General features: G+C 44.4%; 1 protein-coding gene across 5 annotated transcripts in view; it reads right to left on the bottom strand.

The window, feature by feature from the left end:
- Positions 1-15,650, bottom strand: part of RPIA (ribose 5-phosphate isomerase A) — a 100,160-nt gene extending 84,510 nt beyond the window's left edge. For 4 of the 5 annotated variants that reach the window (XM_057309364.1, XM_044391664.3, XM_026481031.4 and 1 more), the window contains exons 1-3: positions 15,329-15,650; positions 7,929-7,989; positions 6,440-6,495 (exon numbers count right to left, since the gene is read on the bottom strand). In XM_057309364.1, the coding sequence (XP_057165347.1) occupies positions 6,440-6,495; positions 7,929-7,989; positions 15,329-15,613 (402 nt within the window). In that variant the 5' untranslated portion in view covers positions 15,614-15,650. Of the gene's footprint in view, positions 1-6,439; positions 6,496-7,928; positions 7,990-15,007; positions 15,298-15,328 lie in introns of those variants that run through there. The other variant, XM_048222822.2, reaches the window with a different exon arrangement.
- Between the last annotated feature and the right edge of the window lie 12,023 nt (positions 15,651-27,673).

Genomic DNA, 27,673 nt, shown 5'->3' with positions numbered 1-27,673 from the left:
TTATAAATGGAATTGAAGTCATCTTATATAATAACACGTTATTAGCAATAACAATTTTAAAAGGAGTTCTTTGAGGTCTTGACATTCCTCCTCTACTTGAAATGGCCTGCCTTCTCCCAAACCCCAGCCCCACATGCCCAACTCAAATGTCATTCTTTCTAGGAAGCCCTCCCCAATTCCCTGGGCAAAGAGTAGGCTCTCCTTCCTCTAATAGGCACATTATCTCTACTTTTCTACCATATATTTGTAAATAATCACACACATAAACTGTAGCATTAATTCATCCAACACACAAATACAGAGTGCCTGAGAGCCAGACACCGCACTGGACACTAGAGATGGTGAATAACACCTGCCATGCATAGGAGCCTCATATCCCTGTAACAGTAAGTGTACCCTCAATGATCACTACGTCCAACTGAATTCTGCCTCCTCACCTGCACCAGGAGCCAACCCATCCCATTTCCCATCTGGCACATGAAAAGAGCCCAGTAGGTAAGTGCTGTCTATGTTGCATGGCTCAGAGGCCCTGCCCCAAATTCTGCAAGCCCTGCAACTCTCATCTTCCCGGACAATAAGTAGTACGACAAGGACATGGGGAGCCTGGGTGGCTCAGATGGATGAGCGTCTGCCTTTGGCTCAGGTCATGATCTCCAGGTCCTAGGACTGAGTCCCATGTTGGGCTCCCAGCTCAGCAGGGGGCCTGCTTCTCCCTCTGCCTCCCCCTCCACTCATGCTCGCTCTGTCTCTCTGTCTCAAAAGAATAAATAAAATCTTAAAAAAAAAAAAATAACACAAGGACAGGATCTGCCCTTGCTTTAAACAGTCTGCATTCCCATCCACAACGTGGAGAACCCTGTACATTGACCTCAAGACCCATTAGGGCAGGACCCTTTAACCTGTTCCCATCTGCAAGTCTTATAACCCTCCCTTCTCATCTTTGACTGGACTCCCTACAGAACCCTTGTGAGTGGCCCTGCACACAGAGAGAAGTCAGAGTCACAAATGGCATGGGCTTCATTCTTCCTGTTATGGGTTGAACTGTGTTCCCCTGAAAAAACAAACAAACAAACAAACAAACAAAAACAGGTTGGAGTCCTAACCCAGTACTTCAGAATGTAACCTTATTTGGAGATAAGGTCTTCACAGATGTAATCAAGTTAAACCAAGATAACTGGGCTGAGCCCTAATCCAATATGACTGGTGTCCCCTAGAAGGGGAAATATGGACCAGACAGACGAACACAGGGAGAATGCCCTGTGAACACGAAGGCAAAGATCAGGACAATGCACCTCTAAGCCAAGCAACGCCAAAAACAGCCAGGAAACCACCAGAAACTAGAAGAAAGGCACACCACAGATGCTCCCTCATCTTGCACTTGATCTCAGATCCTTGATCTCTGACTGCTAGCCTTCAGAACTGAGAGACAATAAATTTCTGGTTTTTAAGCCACACTCAGTTTGTGGTACCTTCTACGGCAGCCCTAGGAAACCACTATGCTAACTTCAACACAAGGGGCCAACTGTGGGGGTATCAAGCCAACACTGGCTCAGTCAGCACAAACGCAGCCACAGGTGCTTGACTAAGATTAGCATCTGCTGGGTACCACACTCTTGAGCTCACAAGGTTTAGGGGGTCTCCTGAGCATGCAGAGCAAACACCCGTCTGCCTCTCCCAGCTCTTGAAAGTGCAGGGAGCAGTAAAGCTAATGACTAGCTTGTGCTTTTGGTAAAAAGACAGGACCCAGTGCCTTGTCATTGCAATCCCACAGCTGGCCCCCCAGAAGCCTCTGGTGACTAAGGACAGCAGCATGTGGCAGACCAGCAGTCCTGTTATTCACAAATTTCACAATGAAATCTGAAAGCTTGTCTTTTCCTTTCTATCGCCTAGCTGAGGTACACTGCAGGCTGACATGAAAAATTAACACTGTTTTTGGCTTTTAGACCAGACAAGATCTGGTTTCTTTTTAATGTCCTCTTTCAAAAACTTTTAACTTTAAAGGAAAAATCTACCCAAAAAAATCCTTTAAATCCCTACAGGTTTACTTGTTTAAAAGGGAGAGCATGAAATATTGTGACTTCTTGAATCATTTCAGGAGATTGCATTTGGCTAAATTAAACGCAAAATACGTTTAGGTATGAGCGGAAAAAAAAAAACAAAACAAAACAGTAACTCTGTGAACAAGTGAATTTTTAAAAGCCCTTTGAACTGTGAATGACTCCTCCACTGAATCTACTGGAACCAGTCAGCATTTTCCAGTCTGGGTACATTATTTTCACTTCCCACCATAAAATGCAGGTGGGTTAGGAGGATGTTATTTTAAAGATTAAAAATAGCAATTTGAATACCTGTCTTTGCCTCAGCTCTGTCCCAAAACCTCTCTACAACTGTACTAAAAGAAATTTTCCAAAACACATAAACAAACAGAGGAGAAAACAGTAGCAACTTTTTTTTTTCTTAAAGATTTTATTTATTTGACAGAGAGAGAGAGTACAAGCAGGGGGAGTAGCAGGGAGAGGGAGAAGCAGACTCCCCCCGAGCAGAGAGCCTGACGCAGAACTCGATCCCAGGACTCTGGGATCATGACCTAAGCTGAAGGCAGACACTCAACCGACTTAGCCACCCAGGTGTCCCCAGCAGCAAACTTTTAAAAGCGGGACCACTGAGAGACAATGATAACTGGCAAAAATGAGAAAGACAAATCCTAAGGCAGTACTGCAGGACGCTAAGAAGCAGCCATATAAGAGCACAGAAAGAATCCCCCAAAAAGATTCGGGACGGCGTAGCACTGCGAACTTCAGGAAGCAGACACAGCAGCGGGAGCAAAAGAGGGAACACTGGTTGGAAGGGTACTGAGGAACGTGCTCTCTATCTCTCTCCACTACTCCTAAAGCGGCATGTTACTTCACTGGAGAAGGTCAAACAGCAGGTCTCAGGACTGGCTACAGGCACAGCTGAAGACGGGTACTCCATCAGCGAGCTCTCACTACACAGCAGCTACTCCAAAAATCGGAGGCTTAAAAGAGTGAATATTGAACTGGCATTCAGAGAGCCAACAGACACAAGAAAAGATGCTCAACATCACTCATCATCAGAGAAATGCAAATACAAACTACAGTGAGATATCACCTCACACATGTCAGAATGGCTAAAATCAAAAACACAAGAAACACCAAGTATTGGTGAGGATGTGGGGAAAAAAGGAACCCTTGTGCACTGTTCGTGGGAGTGCAAACTGGTGTAGCCACTGTGGAAAACAGAAGTGGGATTCCTCAAAAAATTAAAAATAGAACTAATGTATGATCCAGTAATTCCACTACTGGATATTTACCCAAAGAACATAAAACACTAATTTGAAAAGATATGTGTACCCCTATGTTTACTGCAGCATTATTTATGATAGCCAAAGTACAGAAACAGCCCAAGTGTCCATCAATAAATGAATGGATAAAGAACATGTGGTTTTGTACACACATACACATACACACACACACACACACACACACGGGAATATTACTCAGCCATAAAAAAGAATGAACTCTTGCCATTTGCAACAACATGGATGGATCTAGAAGGTACAATGCTAAGTGAAAGAAGTCAGTCAGAGAAAGACAAATACCATATGATTTCACTCATATGTGGAATTTAAGAAACAAAACAAAGAAAGAAAGAAAGAAAAGAGAGAAAACACAAAACAGACTCTTTTAACTATAGAGAACAAACTGGCAACTATCAGGTGAGATGGGAGGCAGGGATGGGTCAAATAGGCAGGGGATTAATAGTACACTTATAGTTATGAGCATTGAGTAATGAATGGAATTGATGAATCACTATATTGTACACCTAAAAGTAATATAACACTGTATGTTAGCTACAGTGGAATTAAAATTTTTTAAAAATAATTTTTTAAATTATTTTTTTAAAAAGAGCAACTATGTATTAATTGTCATGATTCTATGGACTGACTGGGAAGTCTCTGGAGTGGGCTGGTAGGTGTAGGATGACTTGCCTCACATGCCTGGAGTTGCTTGGCCTCTTATCCTCCAAGGACAGCAGCCTGAGCTTGTTCACATGGTGGCAGAATGGTTTCGGCAGCAAGATGGGTCAACCCCCACTGCAAAAGCATTTTATGATTCTCTGCTGGCATTCCATTTGGTCACATGCCATTGGTAAAACAAGTCACAATCAAGCCCACAGTCAACGAGATAAATTGCAAAATGTTGTAGACGCTTCTTTCCCAACTATCACAGATTATTTCACTGTAAACTCAGAGCAAGATTATATCCAGAATAATGACAGATGTCTTCTAGCCCTTTTCGCCTACTTAGATCCCAGGATACAGGTAGCCATGCATATCCCTCCCAAAGGGGCAATGGCCAGACTTCTCTGAGGAATCTGAGCAGCAGAAGAAAGACAAATAATCTGACAGCAGGAGTTCCCCAACAAGAGGGCTTGGCAGAGAAGCCTGGAGCAAAAGACCACCTTCATCCTATGAGCTCCTTTCCAATCAGCTTCTTAGTCTACCAGTCTTCAAAATAAGCAGCTAGCTAAGGAAGGCCAAAATAAGACATGACCAAAGCAATCTAACAGTATTTTGACTGTGCTGGCTGGTTTGTCAAAACTCTAAATTATATGCAAAAAAGAGTATATTTTATTGTATTTAAATTATAATTCCAAAAAACTGAAAGAAAAAAAAAACTTTGAGGAAACAGATATATAAGGAGAAAAAATCTTAAAACAAAATTATTAACAACTTCATGGAGATGAGGGAAGAAATCAAAAAAAGTTGAACCCATTAAACAAGAAAAAGCAAAAAATAAAAAACTCTCAGAAAACAAAAAAAGATCTTATTTGAAATTAAACATGAGAGTAAAATAAGCTCAAAAGAAGGGTTAGAAAAGACAAAGCTAAGAAGATAATAGGACAAAAAAGGCCACAAGAACCAAGTATACAACAACCATCCTAGAAAGAAAGACCACAGAAAACAGGCAAGAAAATTAAAGGAATAATGGGAAAAACTCCCCCAAATCAAAGAGTTTGCAAAACAAAATGTCCCAGCAAGTGCCGGCAGAGTGGATGAAAACAAACCCACACTACGACACACAGCATGGTGAAATTTCACAACACTGGACAAAGAAAAGATAATATAAGGGTATAAAGGTTCAGAGTGAAAAAAACAGGTTTCAGGGGCGCCTGGGTGGCTCAGTCGGTTAAGTGTCCCAATCAATTTCACCTCAGGTCTTGACCTCAGGGTCACTGAGTTCAAGCCGCACGTTGGGGCTTTAAAAACAAATAAATAAACTTTAAAAACAGGTTTCATACAAAGGATCAAGAATCAGAATGGCATCGAGCTCCTCAACAGCAAAGTGAAAATCAGAGGACAACAGAGGAATGCCTTCAAAATTTCTCAGAAATGATTTTACATATGATTCTCTACGTCAAATTACCAACTTCAAGAAAGGCTGGAATAAAGACATTTTCAGACATCCTAAGTGTCCACAAATTTGCATCCCACGCACTTGGATAGCTACCTAAAGGACATGCTTCACCAAAACTGAAGGAAAGAAAATAAAAGTGGGGGGCTGGGGGCGGTGAGGAAAAACAGGACCAGGAAACAGGAAGATCCAAAAGATAAGAGAAGGAAGGTTCTTGACTGCAAAGGGAGACCCCAAGACAACAGCCAAGTGCACCTGCCACGGCATTCCCAACCCCAATGACCCAGAGAGCCTCGGCCAGGATGAAAAGGGTGGAGTGGAATACCCAGAAAGAAATATCAAAAAGGAGTGAGATTTTCCCATCCGGGTAGAGTCTGGGGTTGAATCAGTAAAGAGTACACAGACAACCAAGCAAATGAAAAAAACAAAGGCAATATTTACCTAACTTTCAGGAAAACGAAATAACAGGCAGCTATGGAGGCGTTATCACAGCACACTACACAGCTCAGCTGTAGTCTGGCCGATCGCAATTCTATACACACTGAGTAACACCTCACCAACACGTAACTGTATGGAACACCGGCAGAGAAGGCTGTGTGTGAACTGGGAGAGCAAGGAGGTAAAAACTAAGCAAACACCCATCTTTCATTCATCCATTCTAGTGGAGAATTATTACACCAAGTTGAAAAAAATTTTTAAGTACCAAGAAAAGCATGTAGTTTCCAGATATTGGAGCAAATGTCCAACCAGCTAAGAGTTTTAAAACTCCCCATATACTACACCGTGCCTAACACAGAATACACTGACATACCCACTGAGTGAATAAATGAAGGCATCTAAAGCCACACTTCTGAGGAGCAATCCTAAGTAAACTGCTCTCCTGCTCCTGGCTCTCTCACCTACAGCAACCCTGGTGCCCAACCCAAAGCCACACCTCCACGTCCCCCAGGACCCAGAAGATTCAGCAGCAAGTGCCAAGGTGCAGAATGGAAAGCAGGACATACCTGGAAGGAGGTGGGAATGCAGACAAGGTTCAGATTCTCTTGTTTCACTCTTTCAGCTGTGGAGACAAAAGCCGCGTTGGTGGTTTTTCACTCTCCTCACTTTATGTTTCTTGTTTCTTGCACACTTGCTCAAATCCAACAGGAAAGGAAAGAGGAAAGGTCTACCCCCCACTGACAGCTGCCTTTCATTCTGTGTCCCAGCCTCAGTGAAAAAGCTTGTGAACATACATCGCTCACACAAGACAGGGACACTAGAAAGCTCAAGGAGTAGACACTAACTACAAAATGTGCAATGTCACGTGTTTGCTACAATTATGTGCCTGGCAACGTTCAAAGACCTCTGTACATGTGAACTCTTCTAATTCTAACAACCCAAAGGTAAGTTGCAAATATTATTCCCATTTCACAGATGAGGAAACTGAGGCACAGTCAGGTTAAAGTCACCACACGGTTATATCGATAACAGGTGGCAGAGCTGAGCTATGATCCCACGCAGCTCTGGTCTTAACGACTTCCTTATATTGCCTTTCGCAGAAAAAAGAGAACTTTACTTTTACATTTAGTAAAAAATACTACCATTTGTAGGCCCCAGAACGTGGTTAAACAAAGTTTACTTATTCGTTTTGGATTTGCACCTTTCTTGGGGGGGGGGGGGGGGGAGTCTTAAACGGAAACAACTAGCTTATTAAAATTTCAAGTCCTTTTAATCATTGGGTCCACATTGTGAGAGGTTCAGAAAGCACTAATATGAACCCGCAGTAATCCCTGTGCCCTAAAATCCACCACACACTCAATGCTAAGGAAGAAAGGTATGCAACACTAAAGCCCGGGTTAAGCCAATGAGAAGGATTCCAGAAGCCCTCACACCAGCACCACAAGTGCTCTTTTAAAGACACAGTGTTCCTGGACTTTGTCTCCTGAGCACTGCCCCTTGGCACCTAGAAGAAATCAGCAGTCAGGCAAGCCTCTCCTCTGAGCTTTGTTTTAACAAACAAAAGCAGGGCAGTAAAACCTGTTGAACAGCCACAGGGACTGATGATTCCTGAGCCTTTCCTAAGCTCAGCGACACACTGATCAGAACGAAGTCAGCACCTGCAGGAACCAGCCACCAACTTCGGGGGCCTCAAATCCACCCCAGGGTCCTGGACAGGGCAAGCCTGCTCTGAGCTCAGTTAGTCTGTCTGAGATTGCCTGAGGAACCCAAAGGCTTTAGAAGACTTGCCTCAGGGCCCCTGGAGCCACACACAGGCTGATGAGAATGAAAATTCTGGTGAGACCTCATCTTAAATCAGCTCCTACCCTCCAGATGAGCAAAGTAAACAAAGCCAGGCATCCCCCAAAGTTGGCTGAAAAGACCCAAAAATACCACTCAAAAAAGAGCAGAGCTGGGCAGGTACCAAACCTGTACCCCACTTCCTTCCCCTCCTCTCCACCCCCACTCCCATCACCCCACACAGAACAACATCCAGTAAACAGCCCAAGAGCATACCTATTCGCTGCACAGCATGAACAATTGTAGAGCCACTTCCGATTCCGAGCACTTGGTTATTCTGCAAAAAAAAAAAAAAAAAAGAGAGAGAGAGAGAGAGAAAAGCAAAACTCATTAATACCATATTTTACTCTCTTTACGCCCACTTTCTAGATCAATTCACCAACATGAGTGCAAGGTAGGTACTGTGCCCATTTTATAGAAACATAAGCACTGAACAGAACCACAGCAGAGCTGTACTTTATCCTAGTGCTCATGGCGATTTATCAGCAGCACCCTCCTCCTTTCATGTCTGACCCTAACATCACCATTTCCTCCTGTTAAAAAGATACACTGGGGCACATTAAAAATTTTAAGAGTTTATTTGAGCAAGGCAGGAAACATCCAATTTAGCAGACAGAAAGGAGCTCTAAGGAGCTATATGAAACGAAAGACTTGTACAGCCAGAGGAAGTGTGAACAAGGAAGTCCTAGCAGGCAAAAAAACAGACTGCTTATTGCCAGGTTACTTTTCTTTAGCAGATGGCAGGGGTCTCTCAGGCAGATTACCTAACTAATGCTGATCAGACAATTCCTGACTGAGTAATTTAACATTCCCTTTCTGGTAGAGTTGAAACAGTAATTAAGTCTCCTTTTTGATGACATGAGCTTAGCACAAGTGGCTCAATTTGAGGCCTGTTGTCTTGTTTATAACAAAAGAAAATCTCACTATGGGCTTCCTCTTGCCAAATGAGTTGTTAATCAGTTGCTGGAACTCTTAAGAAATTTAACATGAATATTTCAGCATGCTGAACTTCCTGAAGTTGCTTATTCAAAGTGAGGTTGTGTAGGGGGGTAACTGATATTGTTGAATGATGATTAAAAAAAAAAAAAAAAAGGTAAAATAATGATACTGTTACAACCTGTCCACAGGAAAAACCCAAGAACCATAAATTCATATGCAGTCAAGAAATGTTCAAATGAATTTACAAGATCTTTAGGGTAATAATCAGTTGAAGCTCATAAAACACAATTAATTTGCATTTCTATGGACAGAAATTATCTGCATTGTTAAGAGTGTTCTACAAGTTAAAAGTCTCTCTCTCCAGAGTTGTAAACTGCTACGGGCTCCAGCACTCCAACCAAAGAAGATCCAACAATCTCTTTTGCTCATTTCCAAGTCTTACATGTTTCCTTACAGGGCTAAATTCTTCTCTAATGGGGAGGGCACCTGGGTGGCTCAGTTGGCCTTCAGCTCAGGTCATGATCTCAGGGTCCTGCTCAGCGGGGAGTCTGCTTCTCCCTCTCCCCTCCTTTCCTCCCCCCCCCCCCCCGCCTCGTGTGCGCGCGCGCACGCGCGCACGCACACACACACACACACACACAGACACTCTCTCTCTCTCTCTCTCTCAAATACATGAAATCTTTAGAGTGGGGATAACTGCTCTTGAGGTCACAAGGGGTTGTTGTGAGATCTGACTTAAATTAACATTTATAAACCTTCTCGGTAGGTGCTGAATAAATGGTAGCTGCTGCTCTGGTTTTTAGCTCTTTTGCCTTAGACCGGCAGGAAGTTGCTTAGGAACTGAGTGAGCTCCACATTAGTTCCTAATTGTAGTACCCTGACCCTGTTCTGCAGTTTGTTGTCTAACTGACCTCGGCTGGGTCCCTAGTCTGCTCCTGGGGACTTTCCCCCTTTCTTAAGGGGGCTCAGTAGTGTGATACCTGTTTCTTGTCCTCTGTACTCACAAGTACTCTCAATCTCTCAAACATTGTCCCTACTTCAGATAAAGACTCTTTCTTATAACCCTAACTTGAGCCTCACCCTCTTCTCATATTCTGAGGCAGGCTTGTGCAAAACGGGGACCTCCTGGCATCAACAGGTCAGATGCTGATGTGGTTTGGTATTTCAAAACCTCTCCCATCCCCTTGAGACAGGGAAACTGAAGAGACCCCATGGGGGGAAAAACTGCTTTTTTGCTCCTTTTCCTGGTTCTATTCTTGCTAGGACCTGTACCCCCAACCTAAACACACCTTATGGTACTGATAACGTATGTCCTTCTTATAAAGGTCAAGGAGTTAATGGTATCTTTAGAGTCTTCCAGCACAACAGATAACATCTAAGGAGAGACTAGGTGGGGTCATCATGAACGGGTTTTCCAAGACCACTGACTCCAGCCATCTTGATGCCAAGACCCCTTGCTCCAGGGCATAAGAGACTTATGGAAGACACCTGAGCACTCAACCTTGTTTTGACCAGTTCCTAGATGCCTGAGAGGCACGTACACGAGGCCACTGTCCTCAATTAAAAATCCCAGCCACCAAGCAAAGACGAGACTCCCGCCTTTCCTTCCTGAGTCTCCAGACACTTTATCTGCTATACTCTATCACTCTCGCTATTCAATAAATTCTGCTCTCACTTCCTACCGGCTCAAGTTTGATTTTGATCCTGTGTGAAGCCAAGGACCCTCTTGGCTGGTCTTGTGGGACCCCCTCTGGTTCCTTGGACCTGGCCAGCCTGCATCACCCTAAAGAAAAGGTAACTTTCAAGGTTACTTCAGGCTCTCCCCCTTCTGCTGACTTCAGGGAGGCTCCAGATGGTGGACCTGATGTCCCCCCCGTGGTCTCCCTGTGATGCCACCAGCCTGAAGGTGCCTGTGGTCAGTCCCCTGCCTTCTAGATATTAAGCTTACATGAAAAGCCACTGAAGCTAGAAAACTCTGTTTTTCACTCTTAGGGTGTACCTAGGCTCTGTGTTTTTCGTGGGGCTTTCCCTTTCTGACCGTCCCTGGGGTTGGCCAGGAATCTTTCAGTCCTCACCTACAGACCCTTTTTGTTAAGCCAGCTTAAACTGCACATTGTAAGTAAGCCAAATCTTTTGCCTGATAGGAAGCAGGGAGTGTTAAAAAGCAAATGGAGTCCTTATATGCTAAGCCCCAAATCACCAAAGACTTGACTTAATTACAGTTTTGGCTCCCCCCAAAATGGAATCTTAAGTCAGTCAGTCGGGAATTGTCTGATCAACACTAGCTAGGGAATGTGGCTGAGAGACTCCTACCATCCCCTATAAGGAAAGTGACCTTGTAATTGACCAACCTGCTTTTATGCCTAGTACAATTTCTTAGTTCCTGCCCCTTCTGGCTTTCATTTTGTATAGCTCCTTGGAGCACCTTCCTATGTGCTAGGCTGGATGCTGCCTGACTCATGAATCATTGAATATAGCCAACAGATCTTTAAAATTTACTCCGTTGAATTTTGTTTTTTAATATTTCATAGAAGAAAGAAAAGTCCTGGGGGGCAACTCAGGACAAACTGAGCCAACACCACTCCACACAGGACAAAGGCCACAGGAATACCCAATGCCAGCCCCTGGGCCCATATCTGGTATGGTCCTTCTCAAAGCAAGACTACATCTCAAACTATGAAAGATTAGAAAGAATGACCAACATGCAGAGGGAGCTACAAAAAAGAAATCAAATGCTAATACTCCAGCAACTAAAGCACTTTTAGCTGCCCCGCCCCCCCACCTACAGAGGGCTTCACCCATCAGCCTGTGTGTGAAAGCTGATGGAAATCACTTTGACTAGCTCATAGTTCCCAAGTCACCAAACAGACCAAGGGACCTCAGAGCAGAGCTTGTTCTACGTCAGAATTCCACCTTCAATCCTGCCCTCAAGAAGGCAATGCATCCAGTAGTCATTTAGCTACCTGAGCAAACCTTAACAGCAAGGTCTTCCAGACAAGTGAATGGTATGTCAAAATGTTCAAAATAGCTGAGTATCTGAACATGTAAAAATCTTCAAGTAATGAGAAAATTACTTAATTTACTAATGCCTAGGTAGGCTCAACCTGACTCTCACACCTGACCGGAAGCCCACGGTTCCAGCTATACAGTAACCTAACTGCCAGAATCCTCATTACCAAACACTCATGTCACTCACAGGCTCCCAGCAGGCAGGTGGCACCCAGACGAACTTTGGTGAGTCAGACAAGCTCTATGCAAGACTCTTCCCTTGACTTCTGGAGGAGGCCAGGAAATTGCAGGGACCTGCCAGGCCCAAAGCTCTTCAACCACGTGGTCCTCCTACGTTGGAATCAAATGACTGGCCCAGGAATCAGTGTCCTAGCCAAAGCAAAGCAGAGAGAGCCAAAGGCTGCCTGTGAGGTCGCCCAATAGCAGACAGCTGCCAAGCGAGCTCTGCTGGAGAAGCAGGCCCCTTCTGATGGGCAATACTAAATCACTTGTCATACAGGCAACATTGGAACTTCACTCACTGTGTTGAGTAGGTTAACTTGGAAATACTTCTGCTGACCAACTGGAGTCACCACTCAGCAACTTCTTCATGCTAAGCCAGTCAAAAAGCAAAGCCAGGCTCCAAAGAGATCAAAGGGAGCTACAGACCTTCAGGAGAACATGGCCCTGCATGGTAACCCATCCTGGGTGGCTATACTCCCAGAAACAGGCAGATCTGAAAGGAAAAGTTCAGATCTGAGTTCAGAGTGGCTACCCAGAGGATTCAACTGCAAACTCGCCAAGTTTTCCATCCATCCAGATGTGGAAGTGGTCACCACAATGGAACACCGATGGGCTAGACAACTGGAAACCCTACCATCCAGAGAGTCTAAGCAAAGGGCCACCAATAACCGCACGAACTCTATATTTGTGTCCATACTCCACACAAACTCAACAAACATTTACCAGGCAGGCCACACTGTGACCAACACTGAGTGAAGATAAGGTTAACTATCTACCAGGAGCTCACTCTTTAGGGGGACAGGAGAGAGAAACATACAGATGACTAGAACATAAGACACCATAAAGCACCTAAGAGGTATAAAGTGCTAAAATATCGAAGCGATCTCCCCTGACTTAGGAGGTTAAGGAAAAACTGAAAGGAGAACAGGGTCTTTGAACCAAACCTAAAGGACACATATGATTTTAACTGGCAAGATCAGAGGACAAGAAAGAGCATTCTAAGTAAAATGTAGTGATATTAAAATGCAAGCTATATGCCAGTATATATTTTCCAATGTTCTGGCACATGGAGGAGAAAGGATTATAGAAGGACACAAGCCTCTCATCTGTGCATCCTCTCCATAAGGCCCAGTACGTGGCTTGCAACAGATACTTCAGATATGGAATGAAGACATCAGGATGAGGCCTTCTGAGGGCCACTGTGGCAAGAACACATGAGAGCTTCAGAAGATGATAATGCATCACTTGGGAGGTTGGCAGAGGGGACAAGAGAAGGGCAACTGCAATCCTCTGGCCAAGCGGAAAGCCTCAACTAGGAAAGGTGATAGGTCAAAGGGAAGGAAGGGTCCGGTCTAACAACATTCCAAAGGTGGAACGAACAGAACCTTGCACATGACCATGTCGATAAACTTAAGTGAGTAAACAATTTCAAGACACAAAACGCTGGATGAAAACATGGCTTAGATGGGATCCAGGATACTGCCCTGGAGAGGGCTGCTAGCTAAGCCTTGACGATTAGGCACATGACTATGTTCAATAAGTGTATAGATTTGAATTAATTATCCTGTTTGCAAAGTATCCAGGACCTGATTTTCCCTTTCCCTGTAGCCACGTTTCTGGTCACCACACCAACTGCCTGACACATATTAGGCCCTCAACCATCTGGTAAATGAATGAAATGAATAAATCAACATTTAAGAGTAGAAAATACAAAATTCAGGGGCGCCTGGGTGGCACAGCGGTTAAGCGTCTGCCTTCGGCTCAGGGCGTGATCCCGGCGTTATGGGATCAAGCCCCACATCAGGCTCCTCTGCTATGAGCCTGCTTCTTCCTCTCCCACTCCCCCCTGCTTGTGTTCCCTCTCTCTCTGGCTGTCTCTATCTCTGTCGAATAAATAAATAAAATCTTAAAAAAAAAAAAAAAAAGAAAATACAAAATTCAGGTAATGTTAGTATCTCAGGAAGAAGTTTGGTAGGGTAAGCAGGTGTAACTGAGATTGGGATGAGGTGCCCCCAAAAGGCCAGTGAAGATCTCCCCATGACTGCCTGGTAATTTCATAGAATAATGTAGCTGGAATCCAGTGTTTTGTAGCTCTAGCCTGAGGTGGGGGCTTGAAAATTTTTATGTAAGCAAATACATTTTAAGACGAAAGTCAGAAAGACTTATGCCACCAAATACTAATAGGTTAACAGGAATACTAAGAAATGGGGCTTCTCTAATTGTAGAGATTTCATTTACTCATCTATTAATCATTCACTTTATACAGGCATTTTAAAATTGCAGCTTACTGTCCCAATTTTGTAGCTGAGGCACTGAATCCTAAAAGTAGAGCCAGACTACACATTCTGCGTTGTCTCTGTGAATTCCCATAGAAAACTCCACTGTTAACCGGACTTGGAACAAACTACACCACAACAGAGCAGCTGTGGAGCTGGTGGAAGGGCACTGGAACAGCAGTCACTCCGTTTGGGTTCTGGAGGATCCTCGGCCACTCCTTCCACAGAACATGCTGATCCACAGGTTACCACACTGCTCCCCCCCACCTAGTCAAGCTATTTGAGGATGGAACACCATGGTGGCAAAGTACTCTGGACATGAAAGCATTAACAAATGTAAAGAACTATCATGAGAGGAGAAAGGGCATTTGAAACCACTTTCTAAGAAATAGAAGAGAGAAACAAAAGGCCAACAAAGCCAAGGAAACTCCACCAAAGGGCAGAGATACTCCACTTTGATCCCCAGAAGTACTATAATTAAGATAATTAACTCGATTGATGACAGCAAATCCACTCAGGTTAAGAGACTCCACTAAACAACACCACACCCGCCACTTAACAAGTGAGGCCACGACCTCACCGGTAACAGCTCAACTTTATCTCTGCGCCCCAACCTTAAAGAACAGCTTCCTCCAGAATCCAAGTGTCCACCCAGCCCTGTCAAAGGCAGGAGGTTTAAAACCCTCTTTGGCTGTCTCTCTCTCACTGGCTAGTACACTCAGGACCCGACGCGCGACAAGCTAAGAAGCTCCTTGGAGTGAAATTTCAAAGCAATTTTCAAACCAGCATCCACCGGCTTCCCAGCATAGTAAAGAGAAGTGAAGATCTCTTGGCAGCCCCAGAACTCACCATTTTCCACTTGTTAAGGAAGCCGCACGGCAAGTCCCTTCCAGCGCCACTCCAAACACATCAGATACCAGACTCCACTTTGCAAACTGTTACCCGGGCCGGACAAGGAGTCTTTAGAAATAAGCTCAACTTTTAGGAAACTCGCCCCTAATCTATCCCACATCTAAAAGACCTTTAAGGAGCACGGAAAAGGGGGGATCTAAACCCGGGTACACCCTCTCCGCTCTAACGCAGCCCCCGCCCCGGCTCCGACAGCACCCGGAACACGCAACACTAGCCCATCACGCACAGCACGGGAGCCCCACGCCCGGAGCTGCTCACCCTCACGTGGTTCTCCACGGCCGCGCGGCCAGCCAGCTTCTTGGCCTCCTCGGCCTTGGACATCGTGGAGGGGGCCGGGCAGGCGCTGTTGGCGTCCCCGTCGTAGGTACCCGTACTGCCGAGGCCCGCGCGGGTCCCGGACTGCGCGCGCCCGGGAGGCTGCACGTGCGAACCCAGGACGCCCCAGCTGTTCCCGCCTCCGCCAGAGGCCGCGCCCCCGGCCCGCCCGGGCAGCGGGGCCAGGACCCGCCCGTAGAGGGTGCTGAAGGGCCCGGGGCGCTGCATCCCGACGCCAAGCTCCAGCCTCCGCCACGGTCCCGCCCCCGGCTTGTCCGGAAGTCTGGTGGCTGACGCATACGGCCCGCGCGGGCTATGGCCGGGGTTCTTGCTGGGAAGTGTAGTTCTTTGGCTTCGGCAGTCCGAACCCACGCACCAGCCGGGACTACCAGTCCCACAATGCTGAGCGAGTGACGCGCAATAGCCCGCGACGGTCCTGGGCGCGCCGGCCCGTAAGGACCGAGCCAAGATCCGAACCTAGTTGTGACCCCCAGCAGAAGTGTTTACGCTGCTCCTGGGTGGTTTCCAGGGATACTTCTGTCTCTCCTCGCAAGCGAGAGGGGGTGGAAGAGCTGACCCTGTCGTTTTTCCCAGAAGTAAGAACATGGCCGTGGACGAGTCCTGAGGCCAGTCGCCGTTATGGAGACGTCGCCCCCTTTTGAGAGTGACTTCTCTAGAACCTCCCCAGCGAAATGCACATGCGGTTTGGCGGGCTTGTTATTGGACAGAGAACGGGTTCTGAACTCAGGTTCAGCTGCTCCCCGCTGGAAAATCAACATTCGAGAGCAAGTGATGGTGGGAAAAGAAAGGTTACTTTATTCAGGATGCTGGGGAGACGGTAGACGAACGTCTCAAAGACCATCTTCCCCGATCAGGCGAAGCCAGAGAGTTTTAAAGAGGAAGGCATTGAAAAAGGGAGAGGGGCTACGTGCAGAGAAGCCGGTGCCCAGGCAGCTAGTTGTATGTGGACGTGACCATAAACAGACTTGGTGTCGGTGACAGCTGTTTTCGAATGTAATCAGGCCTTATCTGCTGGGCTTTCATTCCTCAAGGCCAATGGTCTGCAAATCTCAAGGAAAGTAGGCTGGTTCTGCTATAGACCTAGGGACTTAGGTTAACAAGCAAGGACTGCATAAGCATGAAGCAATTTAACCAGAGACGGTTGGAGTGCTGTTACACGCTGAAATCTTATCATTAGAGCTGAAGGCCCAGGACTACAGGTTTAGAACTCCCAGCCTTAAACGTTGTTCTGCACCAGACAGTTTTGGATGGCCAGGCTCCCGGATGGAGCCTGGCCCCGCACATACAAGTATGTCCGCAGAGACCTGGCAATCCTTGCTGACTAATGAAGGGATTCAGAATAGGTGTCCCCAAAATGTGCCACTTTGCCATGTGGACTGTTTTGAGCGGAAAGCAATCCAGACCCTGAGGACTTGAGAGAATTTTGCTCCTCCCTCAACTACCTAGAAGTATTTAAATTGGGTGTCTTTCCTAGAATAAGAGTTATTACCAATGATAAATATTATCTCACACATCTGTATAGCAGAGCACACATCTCATTACCCATCTTCTGCTCCCTTATTGCCTGTGAATTGTGCTCCTCCCACTTTGAAGCCCAAGGCACTATCCCATTCCTTAGCTCAGGATGGCATGCATACACACACACACACACACACACACACACACACACACACACATATATATACAGTCTCAAATACACCAAGAATTCGTCTCTGTGAAGCCTTGAGCAGCATCAGTCTGATTTACCAGGTACCCAGCCCCCCCAAAAAGGATGGATTTGTGTCTCACTTCAAGAAGGGGGCAAGAAAGGAAGAAAACAACCTGTTCTGCCACTTCAGTACATAAATGAGTTCTCCAAAGAAGGCAGAAGGGCCCTTTCTAAGACTGGACTGCACCTTTTAGCCAGGGACCCTCACAGCTGGCTTCCTGACCTCATTCAGGTCTCTGCTTGCTCAGTGATCTTCCCTGCTCACTTAATAAAGTACCCCTGCCCCAATCCTCAGCCCGCCAGTCCCCACCTCATGCCCATCATATCATCCTATTCTGCTCAAACATCATCCCGTTAAGTAATCTGTTTATTTATCACCTGTATTTCCCCCTTCTAGAATAGAAACAGAAAACTTGCCTTTCTTCACTAATGGATGCCTGAATTTACAGAATGAATGAATACAGGAAACCAGCCCTTGGCTCCTCCTTCCCCTCATCCTCCCAATTCCCCACCCTCACCCCCACTCCACCTCAGGCATGATACAGAAAAATTCCCCTCTTTATTAGCTTACAAGCAGTTTCAAGAGTTTCAGAAATAGTTTTACACTGAGAAACAGTGATGAAACAACAGACCAAATAATTCCATCTCAAGTGTTTCCTGTAAGTCTGGAGCTGTTGGCTAAGGATGAAGCACACTGCAGGCATCCAGTGCTCTGCAAAGCATTCCTGACGACTTTTACGCGAATCGTTGCCGTGCTGAGTTCCCTGACTCAAGGCTCAGCCAGAGCTTAGAGGGGAGGGACTTCTGCTAGAGGCTGCTGGGCCTGGTGTCACCACACAGGCGCAGAGTGCAAGCAGGAGAGAAACAGACCTGAGGTCAGCTACGTTTGTTCCCCACCCTCCACGAGAGAAGCAGGATACACCCTGAATACCATTTAAATGACCTGACATAAAGTTCTACTAACGGGAAAAGAAGCTGCAGGAAACGAGCATTGTTTTTATTATTACAGAGAGGATAAAAAGCAAAACAAGTTGCTAACTTTCTCAGCATATTTTTCTTAAATTGGTTAAAGTTGGTTAAGTCCAGGCTCTCCCAGGCTTCATTTTTTTTCTAAATTACAATCTAAATATTTATTGGTTTTATGACTCAGATGTTTTGATTATAATATTTTAATAGACTTTACTTTTTTTAATGATTTTTTATTATATTATGTTAGTCACCATACAGTACATCCCCGAATAAGACTTTACTTTTTAAAACAGTTTACGGTCATAGCAAAATTGAGCAGAAGGTACAGAGATTTCGTGTATCCTCCTGACCCCGCATATGCATAGTTTTCCCCATTCTCACACATCCCCCACCAGAGTGATACATTTGTTACAGTTGTTGAACCTACATTGACCTATCACCCAGAGTCCCCAGCTTGCATTATGAGTCACCCTTGGTGCTGGACATTCTATGGATTCAGACAAATGTACAATAACATGTATCCACCACTGAGGTATCATACAGAGTAGTTTCACTGCCCTAAAAATCCTCTGTGTTTTGCCTATTCATCCCTCCCTCTCCATTAATCCCTGGAAACCACTGATCTTTTACTGTCTCCATAGTTTTGCCTTTTTCAGAATGTCAGATAATTGGAATCGTATACTGTAGCCCTTTCAGATTGGTTTCTTTCGCTTACTATTATGCCTTTAAGTTTCCTCCATGTCTTTTCATGGCTTAACAGCTCACTTTAATCACAGTTTATTTATCCTCATTCACCGACTGAAGGACATCCTATTTGCTTCCAGGTTTTGACAATTGTGAATAAAGCTGCCATAAACAGTGTGCAGGTTCTTGTGTGGACATGTTTTCAGCTACTTTGGGTATACCAAGGAGTGTAATTGCTGGATCATATGATAAGAGGAGGTTTAATTTTGTAAGAAACTGACAAACTGTTTTCCAAAGTGGCTGTACTATTTTGCGTTCCCATCAACAATGAATGATAATTTCTTGTTGCTCTACATCCTCGCCAGCATTTGGTGGTGTCAGTGTTCTGGATTTAGACCATTCTAATCAGCGTGTAGTGGTATCTCATGGTTGTTTTAATTTGCATTTCCCTATTGACATAGGACGTAGAATATCTTTTCATATGCTTATTTTTCATCTGTAGATCTTCTTTGGTGAGGTGTCTATTAAGGTATTTGGCCTATTTTTTAATCAGATTTTTTGTGTTCTTATTGTTGAGTTTTAAGAGTTCTTTGTATGTTTATGCAACAGTCCTTTATCTGATATGATTTTGCAAATGTTTTCCCAGTCTGCGGCTTGTCTCCTAATTCTCTTGACAGTGTCTTTCACAGAGCAGAACATTTTAATTTTAATGAAATCCAGCTTATCAATTCTTTTTTTCATGGATTGTGCTTTTGGTGTTGCATTTAAAGAATCATTGCCAAAGCCACAGCCTTCCAGATTTTCTCCTATATTATCTCCTAATTTTATGGTTTTGCATTTTTACATTTAGGTCTATGGTCCATTTTGAGTTAATTTTTGTGGGTATAAGGTCTTTGTCTAGGTTAATTTTTGCATGTTCCAGAACCATCTGTCGCAACTTCCCTTAGAGCTCAGGGCCCAAGAAATCTTTTTGTCCTCCTGGTTACAAGGAGAACTTCCTGCTATTAGACAACAGAAGCTATGATCTGACTTCTCAGAAGCTCAAACCTTTCCCTTTTTAGTAATGGAACACAGCTGGTACATTTAAATAAGTGTTTCCTACTTTTTTTGTACATTTCCTATTATCCCCAGTAAGTTTGAGGTTACCTTGTATTGTCCCCTTATATATTCACCCGGGACCAAAAAGATAGGCAGTGCTGCACCTTAACATATTTTATGAATGCTTTTAATTTTTACCCCAAGAAGCCTTTGAAATAAATACACTTATCCTAAAGCCACACTATCCACTAGGGAGAGAAGTCACCACCTGTTCTTTGAAATTATGCTCAACTGCCTAGACTGGATCATGCAATATGCACCAAATAAAACAGCCACTGGCAATGTAAGGGGCCCCAAATTTGCTAGCACCCTACAAAATTTAACACAAATGTCTTCCCATTATCGATATCTCCTCTCCTTAACGAAATCTCCCCTTCTTTGTTCCCACACAGAACATGCCTTCTCTGTCCCTTTTTCTTCTCAATCTACTCACCCTAAGCAGAAGGTGTCCATTCGGTTATGGACAAGCCATTTTGGAGCATTTACTACATACTGGGGGCTGCTCTAGGCACCAGGAATACAGCAATGGGCCACACAGACAAACACCTGTTGTTCTGAAGCACCCATTGAAGTCCGGGTTCCTGCCTCTATTGCTGAGACCAGAGCATCTTCCAATGGAAGTGCTTTCACTCCCTTAACTCTTCAAAGGTGGATGATGCTATTCAAAGAGAATTCTCCAAAAAAAGGTAAAGTATGACTCTTATACAGGTTGAAAATGAATGCATTGTTTACTGTCATGAAGGAGGAAACTGGTGAGGTGTTACAACCAGTGTAAAGGAAAAGTTAAAAAAAAATCACAAATTTATATGGAGTTGGGATGTTGCACTAGGGGCAACCAAAGGGGGCAAAACAAACTTATTCCACAGTGGGACAGGGACGTCAATTGAACTCTTGCTGGACAGGGCAGACTTTGCATGTCTATAGAGAAGAATGACTATAGACAAGCAGACAATCAACCAGAATGACTTTGAATTGCTGTTGGTTATCTATAATTTACAGACCTGCAAAATAGCTTTTATAGAATCGGATAACCTGGAGGAGTCTAGACAATGCAGAGATTTCCCACCAAAGCACAAAATTTTCCCTACGATGCCAACGTTAAGGCTCCCCCGGATGCTATCTCTTTCAAGTGCCAGGGAACTGGCACAGGATTTCTCAGTCTCAGCACTATGGACATTTTGAACCACACAGTTCTTCGTTGTAAGGAACAGCAGCATCCCTGGCCTTTGTTCACTAGATGCCAGTAGCACTCCCACACCCCGCAGTTGTGACCAACAGTGTCTCCAGACATTCTTGCCCTCTAAGCTAAAGCCCTCAACTTTATTTTATTTTATTTTTAAAGATTTTATTTATTTATTCGACAGAGAGAGACAGCCAGCGAGAGAGGGAACACAAGCAGGGGGAGTAGGAGAGGAAGAAGCAGGCTCATAGCAGAGGAGCCTGATGTGGGGCTCGATCCCAGAACGCCGGGATCACGCCCTGAGCCGAAGGCAGGCGCTTAACCGCTGTGCCACCCAGGCGCCCCTCAACTTTATTTTAATTAGACCAATTTAGGGACTATGCCCACTCAGACCCTGCCATCCGCCCAGCCTTCACTGTCATCTGACTAACGCCTACCTCCTCCTCTAAGACCCATCTCAGGCCTCACTTACTGAATAAACTTAGCACATCACTACCTTTCATGCTGATACACAGTATATGCCTATGCCTCCTTTTGCCCACCGGAGGGCAAGCTCTCTGATTCAGAGCCTGGAGCCTACCTTTCTTATGTCTGCATCCTCAGGGCTTCACGCTGGCACCAGATAGACACTCAGTATGTGGCTATTGGATGGGTGAATGGACAAATGGGTGGATGATGAATGGACAAAATCAGCGTGTTAAAATTTCAGTACAACCCAGAAACTGTATAATTGCTTACAGTTTATCAAAATATGATTTAACATATGTAATGTATATGATTAACATATAACATCATACACAACTATATGATGTAATGGAAAGAAAAAAAGAATTGAGGTAGAGGAACTAACATTTTGTCCTGTCTTTGTGCTCACTGGTAAAGACCGCCTGCATATCTTGGGTTATGATTCCTTCCTGCGCCACTCCAACATCTTGGTCTATGGTCACGTCTCCTACTGCTCACTCTGATCTCCTGCTTCCCTTTTGTTAAAAGCCTTGTGGATACACCTGGCCCACATGGATAATCCAGGATACTCACCCTCTCTCAAGAACCTTAACTTAATCACATCTACAAAATCTCTCTTGCCATGTAAGGTAACATCACAGGTTCCAGTTACTAGGATTTGGACCTCCTTGGGGGCCATTATTCAGCCTACCACAAATAACCCTAAGCAAACAAACAAACAAACAACAAAAAAGATAAAAACAAAAACAAAAAACCCTCCGTCTAATCTTCATACTTTGTACAAAAAAATTAATTCACAATAGTTCATAGATTTAAATGTAAAATATATAACTAAAATTTTTCAGAAGATCACTAAAAGGAAAATTCCTTCTCCTCTCTGCTCTACTACTACTCTCAGTACTTTACTTTGACACCAGATGTGTGGGTGTTTCCCCACCCTGGCCAGTTCTCTGACTGTATGCAGACACCGACGGGGTATCCTATAATACAATTCGGTTCTGACACAATCTACCTGGAGTAAGCACAGACCCCACAAGTAAACGGCACAGTCCCACAAGACAGCCCCTACTTCAAGGCCAATCACAAGTCCCAGGCTATCACCTGGGCTTCTTACTAAATGGCTGTTAAGTTGGAGGTTCCCACAATCCCCTCTTTGGGTTCAATAATATGCTAGAACAGGTCACAGAATTCATGAAAACAGTTTACTAACTAGATTATCAGTTCATTACAAAAGGATACCATTTAGGAAGAGCCCAGATGGAAGGGATGCATAGGCAAGGTATGTGGGAAGGGGGTCGGAGCTTCCGTGCCCTCTCCAGGGGCACCACTCTCCCGGCACCTGCACCTGTTCACCAACCTGGAAGCTCTCCAAACCCCTTATTTTAGGGATTTTTATGGCGTCTTCATTTCATAGGCACGATTCATTAAATCACTGGCCATTGGTGATTAAACTCAGCCTCCAGCCCCTCTCCCGTCCCTGAGGTGGGAGTGGGGCTGAAAGTTCCAACCCTCTAATCACATGATTGGTTCCCCTCACAACCAGCTTCTTCCCCCTCTCCTAAATGCCCCCCCCCATTTTTAGGGGCTTTCTAAAAGTCACCTTGTGAACCTGACCTCAGGTGTGGATGAAAGGGGATTGTAATGAATAACAAAATATCCTCCAGCTATTTCAGGAGCTAGGAACAAAAACTAAATACTATAACAAAAGATGGTCTAACTGCTCTTTATCATTTAGGAAATTGCAAGGGTTTTCAGAGTTGTGTACCAATGGAAGACCAAAGTATATTTCCTGTTATATCACAATACCACCATTACATAGGAGAACATTTTCAGGACCTCGGGCTTGGTGAAAAGTTCTTAAACACGATACCACAAATATGATCCACAAAAGAAAAATCAAAAAACTGATCTCCATCAAAATTAATAACTTTTGCTCTGTGAAGGATGCTGTTAATGATGAAAAGGATGAAAAGACAAGCCACAGACTAGAAGAGAATATTTGCAAACCACCGATCTGAAAAAGGACACATATCTAGGATATATAAAGAATGCTCAAAACTTATCAGTAAAAAAAAAAAAAAGAAAAGAAAACTGAACAATCCAATTGGAAAACAGGCCAAAGACATGAAAAGTCATTTAACTGAAAAGGATATACTGAAGGCACAAAAGCACACAAAAATATTTTCAACATCACTAGCTACTGGGGAAATGCAAATTAAGACCACATTGAGGGGCGCCTGGGTGGCGCAGTCGTTAAGCGTCTGCCTTCGGCTCAGGGCGTGATCCTGGCGTTCTGGGATCGAGCCCCACATCAGGCTCCTCCGCTAAGAGCCTGCTTCTTCCTCTCCCTCTCCCCCTGCTTGTGTTCCCTCTCTCGCTGGCTGTCTCTCTCTGTAAAATAAATAAATAAAATCTTTAAAAAAAAAAAAAAAAAAAAAAAAAAAGACCACATTGAGATACCACTTTACACCTATTAAAACAGCTAAAATAAAAATGGGTGGCAATACCAAATGCTGGCAAGGATGTGGAGAACATGGATCTCTGTTACGCTGCTGGTGAGAATGTAAAATAGTACACCACTCCGGAAAGTAGTTTGGCAAACTACTTTAGTTAAAAAAACTAAACATGCAAATATAATTATGACCCTTCAATTGCACTCCTGGACAGTAGGCCAGAAAAATGGAAACTTATGTCCACACAAAAACCTATGCGTGAATGTTCACAAAAGCTTTATTTCGAATAAGAAAAACTGGAAGCAACTAAAATGTCCTTCAGTGAGTGAGTGGTGAAACAAATTGTACAGCCATTCCGTGGAACTAGACTCATCAAAGAATAAACTGTTGACACACAACAACATGGATGGAACTTAGAGCTTTATACTGAGTGAAGAAAAGCCAGTTTCAAAAGGTCACATATTCTCTGATTCCAATTAAATAATATTGTGAAACGACATTATAGAACTGGAGAACAGATTAATGGTGGCCAGGGTTGAGGAATGGTGGAGGGGAGAGGTGTGGGTGTGCACAGTGTCAATGTCTGACAATCAGCTTTTTGATTGTACTGTAAGTGCGGCCATGAAGCTTTTCCACTTCAAAGACATCCATCTCCAATAAACACATTGCTAACCACACAACTAGATAAAGAACCAAAGTGCCCCACCCAAGAGGTTCCCCTTTTAGAAAGTGCTGGCTCACCTAGATAACTGATCATCCGAGTGACCCTGCTTTTCTCTCCCACGTTTTCACTCCCCAAAGGGTGAACCTGGGAAACCCCAGACCCCCACCCTCGACCCCAATAAAGGCAGAGACCCAGGTCCACACTCTCTTTGTTTCTCTCTACCCACAACCTCACTGCGGCCTGGGACAAGCAGATACCCTCTAAGACTTGTGAGTAGTAGACCTTGTTTTTTTCAAAGTTCCCTGATGTTGTTGATGAGGTATGTCTTGCCATCATAATAAGAGCCACGAGAGCCAGTCCAGCCTCACCACTGGCTCCAAAAGGAGAAATGTCTGCGGGGGCTCACAGTACGGGCAGTGCAGGCATTTCTAGCCGATAGCATCCCCGTGGATTGGCTGAGACCAGCACCAAACAGTGTGATTATAAAGGGGGTCTTTGTGGTGCTGAAACAGTCTTTGTCTCCTGAGTGCAGTAATGGTTACATGAATTCACACATGTGATAAAATAGCATACACACCCAGTATACCAATAGCAACGTTCCCGTTTTGAAATTTTACTGTAGTTATAGAAGATGTAAAATATTTGCAACTTCCTGTAAATGCATAAATATTTTAACATAAAATGTTAAAAACATATAATTATGTTGTATGTAAACTATACTGCACTGAAGTTAATTTTTTAAAAGGTGATCTGTTAAATGTTTGGCAAAATGCAGTGTAGCAGCCTGAATTCATGCTCTGGAGTCAGAAAGAATTGTGCTGTCCCCTTTATTTTCTTGTTTAATCTCAGAGAAATGTCTTAAAGTCTGAGTATCCATTTCACCATTTATAAAAGAGATAAGGCTATCCATATTACAAGGTGGTTGTGAAGAGAAGTAATCTATGTAGAATGTCCAATTCGCTTAAGTATTCCATAGATATGTTTCTTTTTCCTTACCCTGTTATGAGAGGCCTCATATAAAAGAACTCACAAATCATTTTAAAATATTTGGCGGGGGGTAAGGGGAAGGGCAAAATGGGTGAAGGGGAGTAGGTGACACAGGCTTCTAATTATGGAATGAATAAGTCGTGCGAATAAAAGGCACAGCATAGGGAATAAGGTCAATGATACTGTAATAGCATTGTGCGGTAGCTACACTCGCGAGCATAGCATAACTGAAGTTGAATCAGTATGTTTTACACCTGAAACTAATGTAACACTGTCAACTATACTGAAACAAAAAAAAATTTAATTTTTTGTCAGGTTTTTCTATTTTAGTGGTTAGAAATACAGTCATAACATAGGGATTCTCCCAGCTCTTACCTTCTATGATTCTATGCCCAATACATGAAGCCAACACAGGAATTCATGGTGGTTTACCAGGGAGCAATGCTAAGAGTTACCACGAGGTGGCAGAGCATCCTCTCTATTGAAGGATCGGTTTGGTCACTGGAGGCAATGGTAACCATCTATATTTAGATTATGAAGTCTTTCTCTGTTTCCTGCTGTGAAGAATTTCTCAAACAGCCCAATTTCCCCAGATTTTCTGAGCCTGGGGTTTTGAATGTGATCCAATAATGTACTCAGTTAAACTTGGTCCAACAGTATATCAAATATTTATCCAGGCTCATATGACAGATAGGAGCAAAGGGCTGGGGACCAGAGCCATATTATATGTTCAGGCTAATATGGCACATTTGCTTTTAGGTGTGTGTATGCTTGCTGCAAGGTGTTTTCCTATTAAATCCTCCTTTATAAAGTCATACAAGGTGGCCTGCCCACCAAGGTACCACGTCGAGCTGTTCTGTAGACCTAAAGCTACACTTTGAATCCTTGGGACAGTGTCCACAAGCAAATCTGAGACACCAAAGCCTAGCTAAATGCATAAGGTCAGAAGAAGGCTACTCTGAGGAAGCGGCATTTGAGCTGTGCCCTGAATGAAGAGAAGGAGACGGCTACCTGAAGTCCTAGGGAGGGACACCTGGGTGGATCCCTCAGTTAAGCTTCTGCCTTCAGCTCAGGTCATGATCCCGGGGTCCTGAGATAGAGTTCCACATTGGGCTCCTTGCTCAGCAGGAAGCCTGCTTCTCCCTCTGCCTGCCACTCCCCCTGCTTGTACGTTCACTCTCTCTCTTTTTCTCTCTGACAAATAAATAAAATCTTTAAAGTCCTGGGGAAACGCACTACAGACACTGGGCCAAGGCCCTGAGTGCCAAGGCCCTGAGACAGGGAGAAATTTAAAGTGTTGGTGCAGCCAAAACCCTCTCAGTGCAGCTGGAGCAGAGTGAAAGGGAAGGGAAATAAAAGGCGAGTTTGTCACGGTAAGCAGGGGCCAGCACAGGCGTGGTCTTGTGGGCCTTGGGAAGGAGTTTGGATTTTGTTGTTGGTAAAGGGAAATCATTGGAGAGTCTTAACAGGAGGAAGGACATGACCCAGTTTGTGTTGTAAAAAGACCACCGTGGCTACTGTGGGAGGGCTGGATGGTGAGGGGAGCTGGAGGAGTAATGGAGGAACCACTCAGGAGGCACCCACTGCTTGAATCAAATTCAGAGTGTCAGACTGGGAAGAACCCCCCTGCCACCATCTGAGGCACAGAGCATGGTACAAGAAAAGAGCACCACCACCAAGAACAGCGCCTGACCCAGAATCTCACCCCGGCTTCCCACACCCTACTTTGTAGCTAAGAAGCAGCTGAGTCACCCAGCCTGAGACCTCATAAGGAGTCTGTGGTGTGGACCCCGGATGAGTCCCCCAGACATAGATGCCTAGCACATAGAACCCTTCTGTCCACACTACTTCACTTGAAAGCAGGCGGAAGAGAGATGAGAGAGTGAGGAGAGGTGGTAGAAAAATGAGAGAAACAGGAAAGCAATGAACACGTTTAGTATTCTTAATCCTGAAATGCACACTTGCTGCCCAATACCACCAGCTTGTCCCCCTTCATCCAGCCTGATGCAAGAGCTGAGCAGAAATCCATTGGAAGTTTCTTGCAGAATCTCAGGATGCA

This window comes from Ursus arctos, unplaced genomic scaffold, assembly GCF_023065955.2.
Source record: "Ursus arctos isolate Adak ecotype North America unplaced genomic scaffold, UrsArc2.0 scaffold_8, whole genome shotgun sequence".
Lineage (NCBI taxonomy): Eukaryota > Metazoa > Chordata > Mammalia > Carnivora > Ursidae > Ursus > Ursus arctos.
This window is presented reverse-complemented; position numbering and strand designations above follow the sequence as displayed.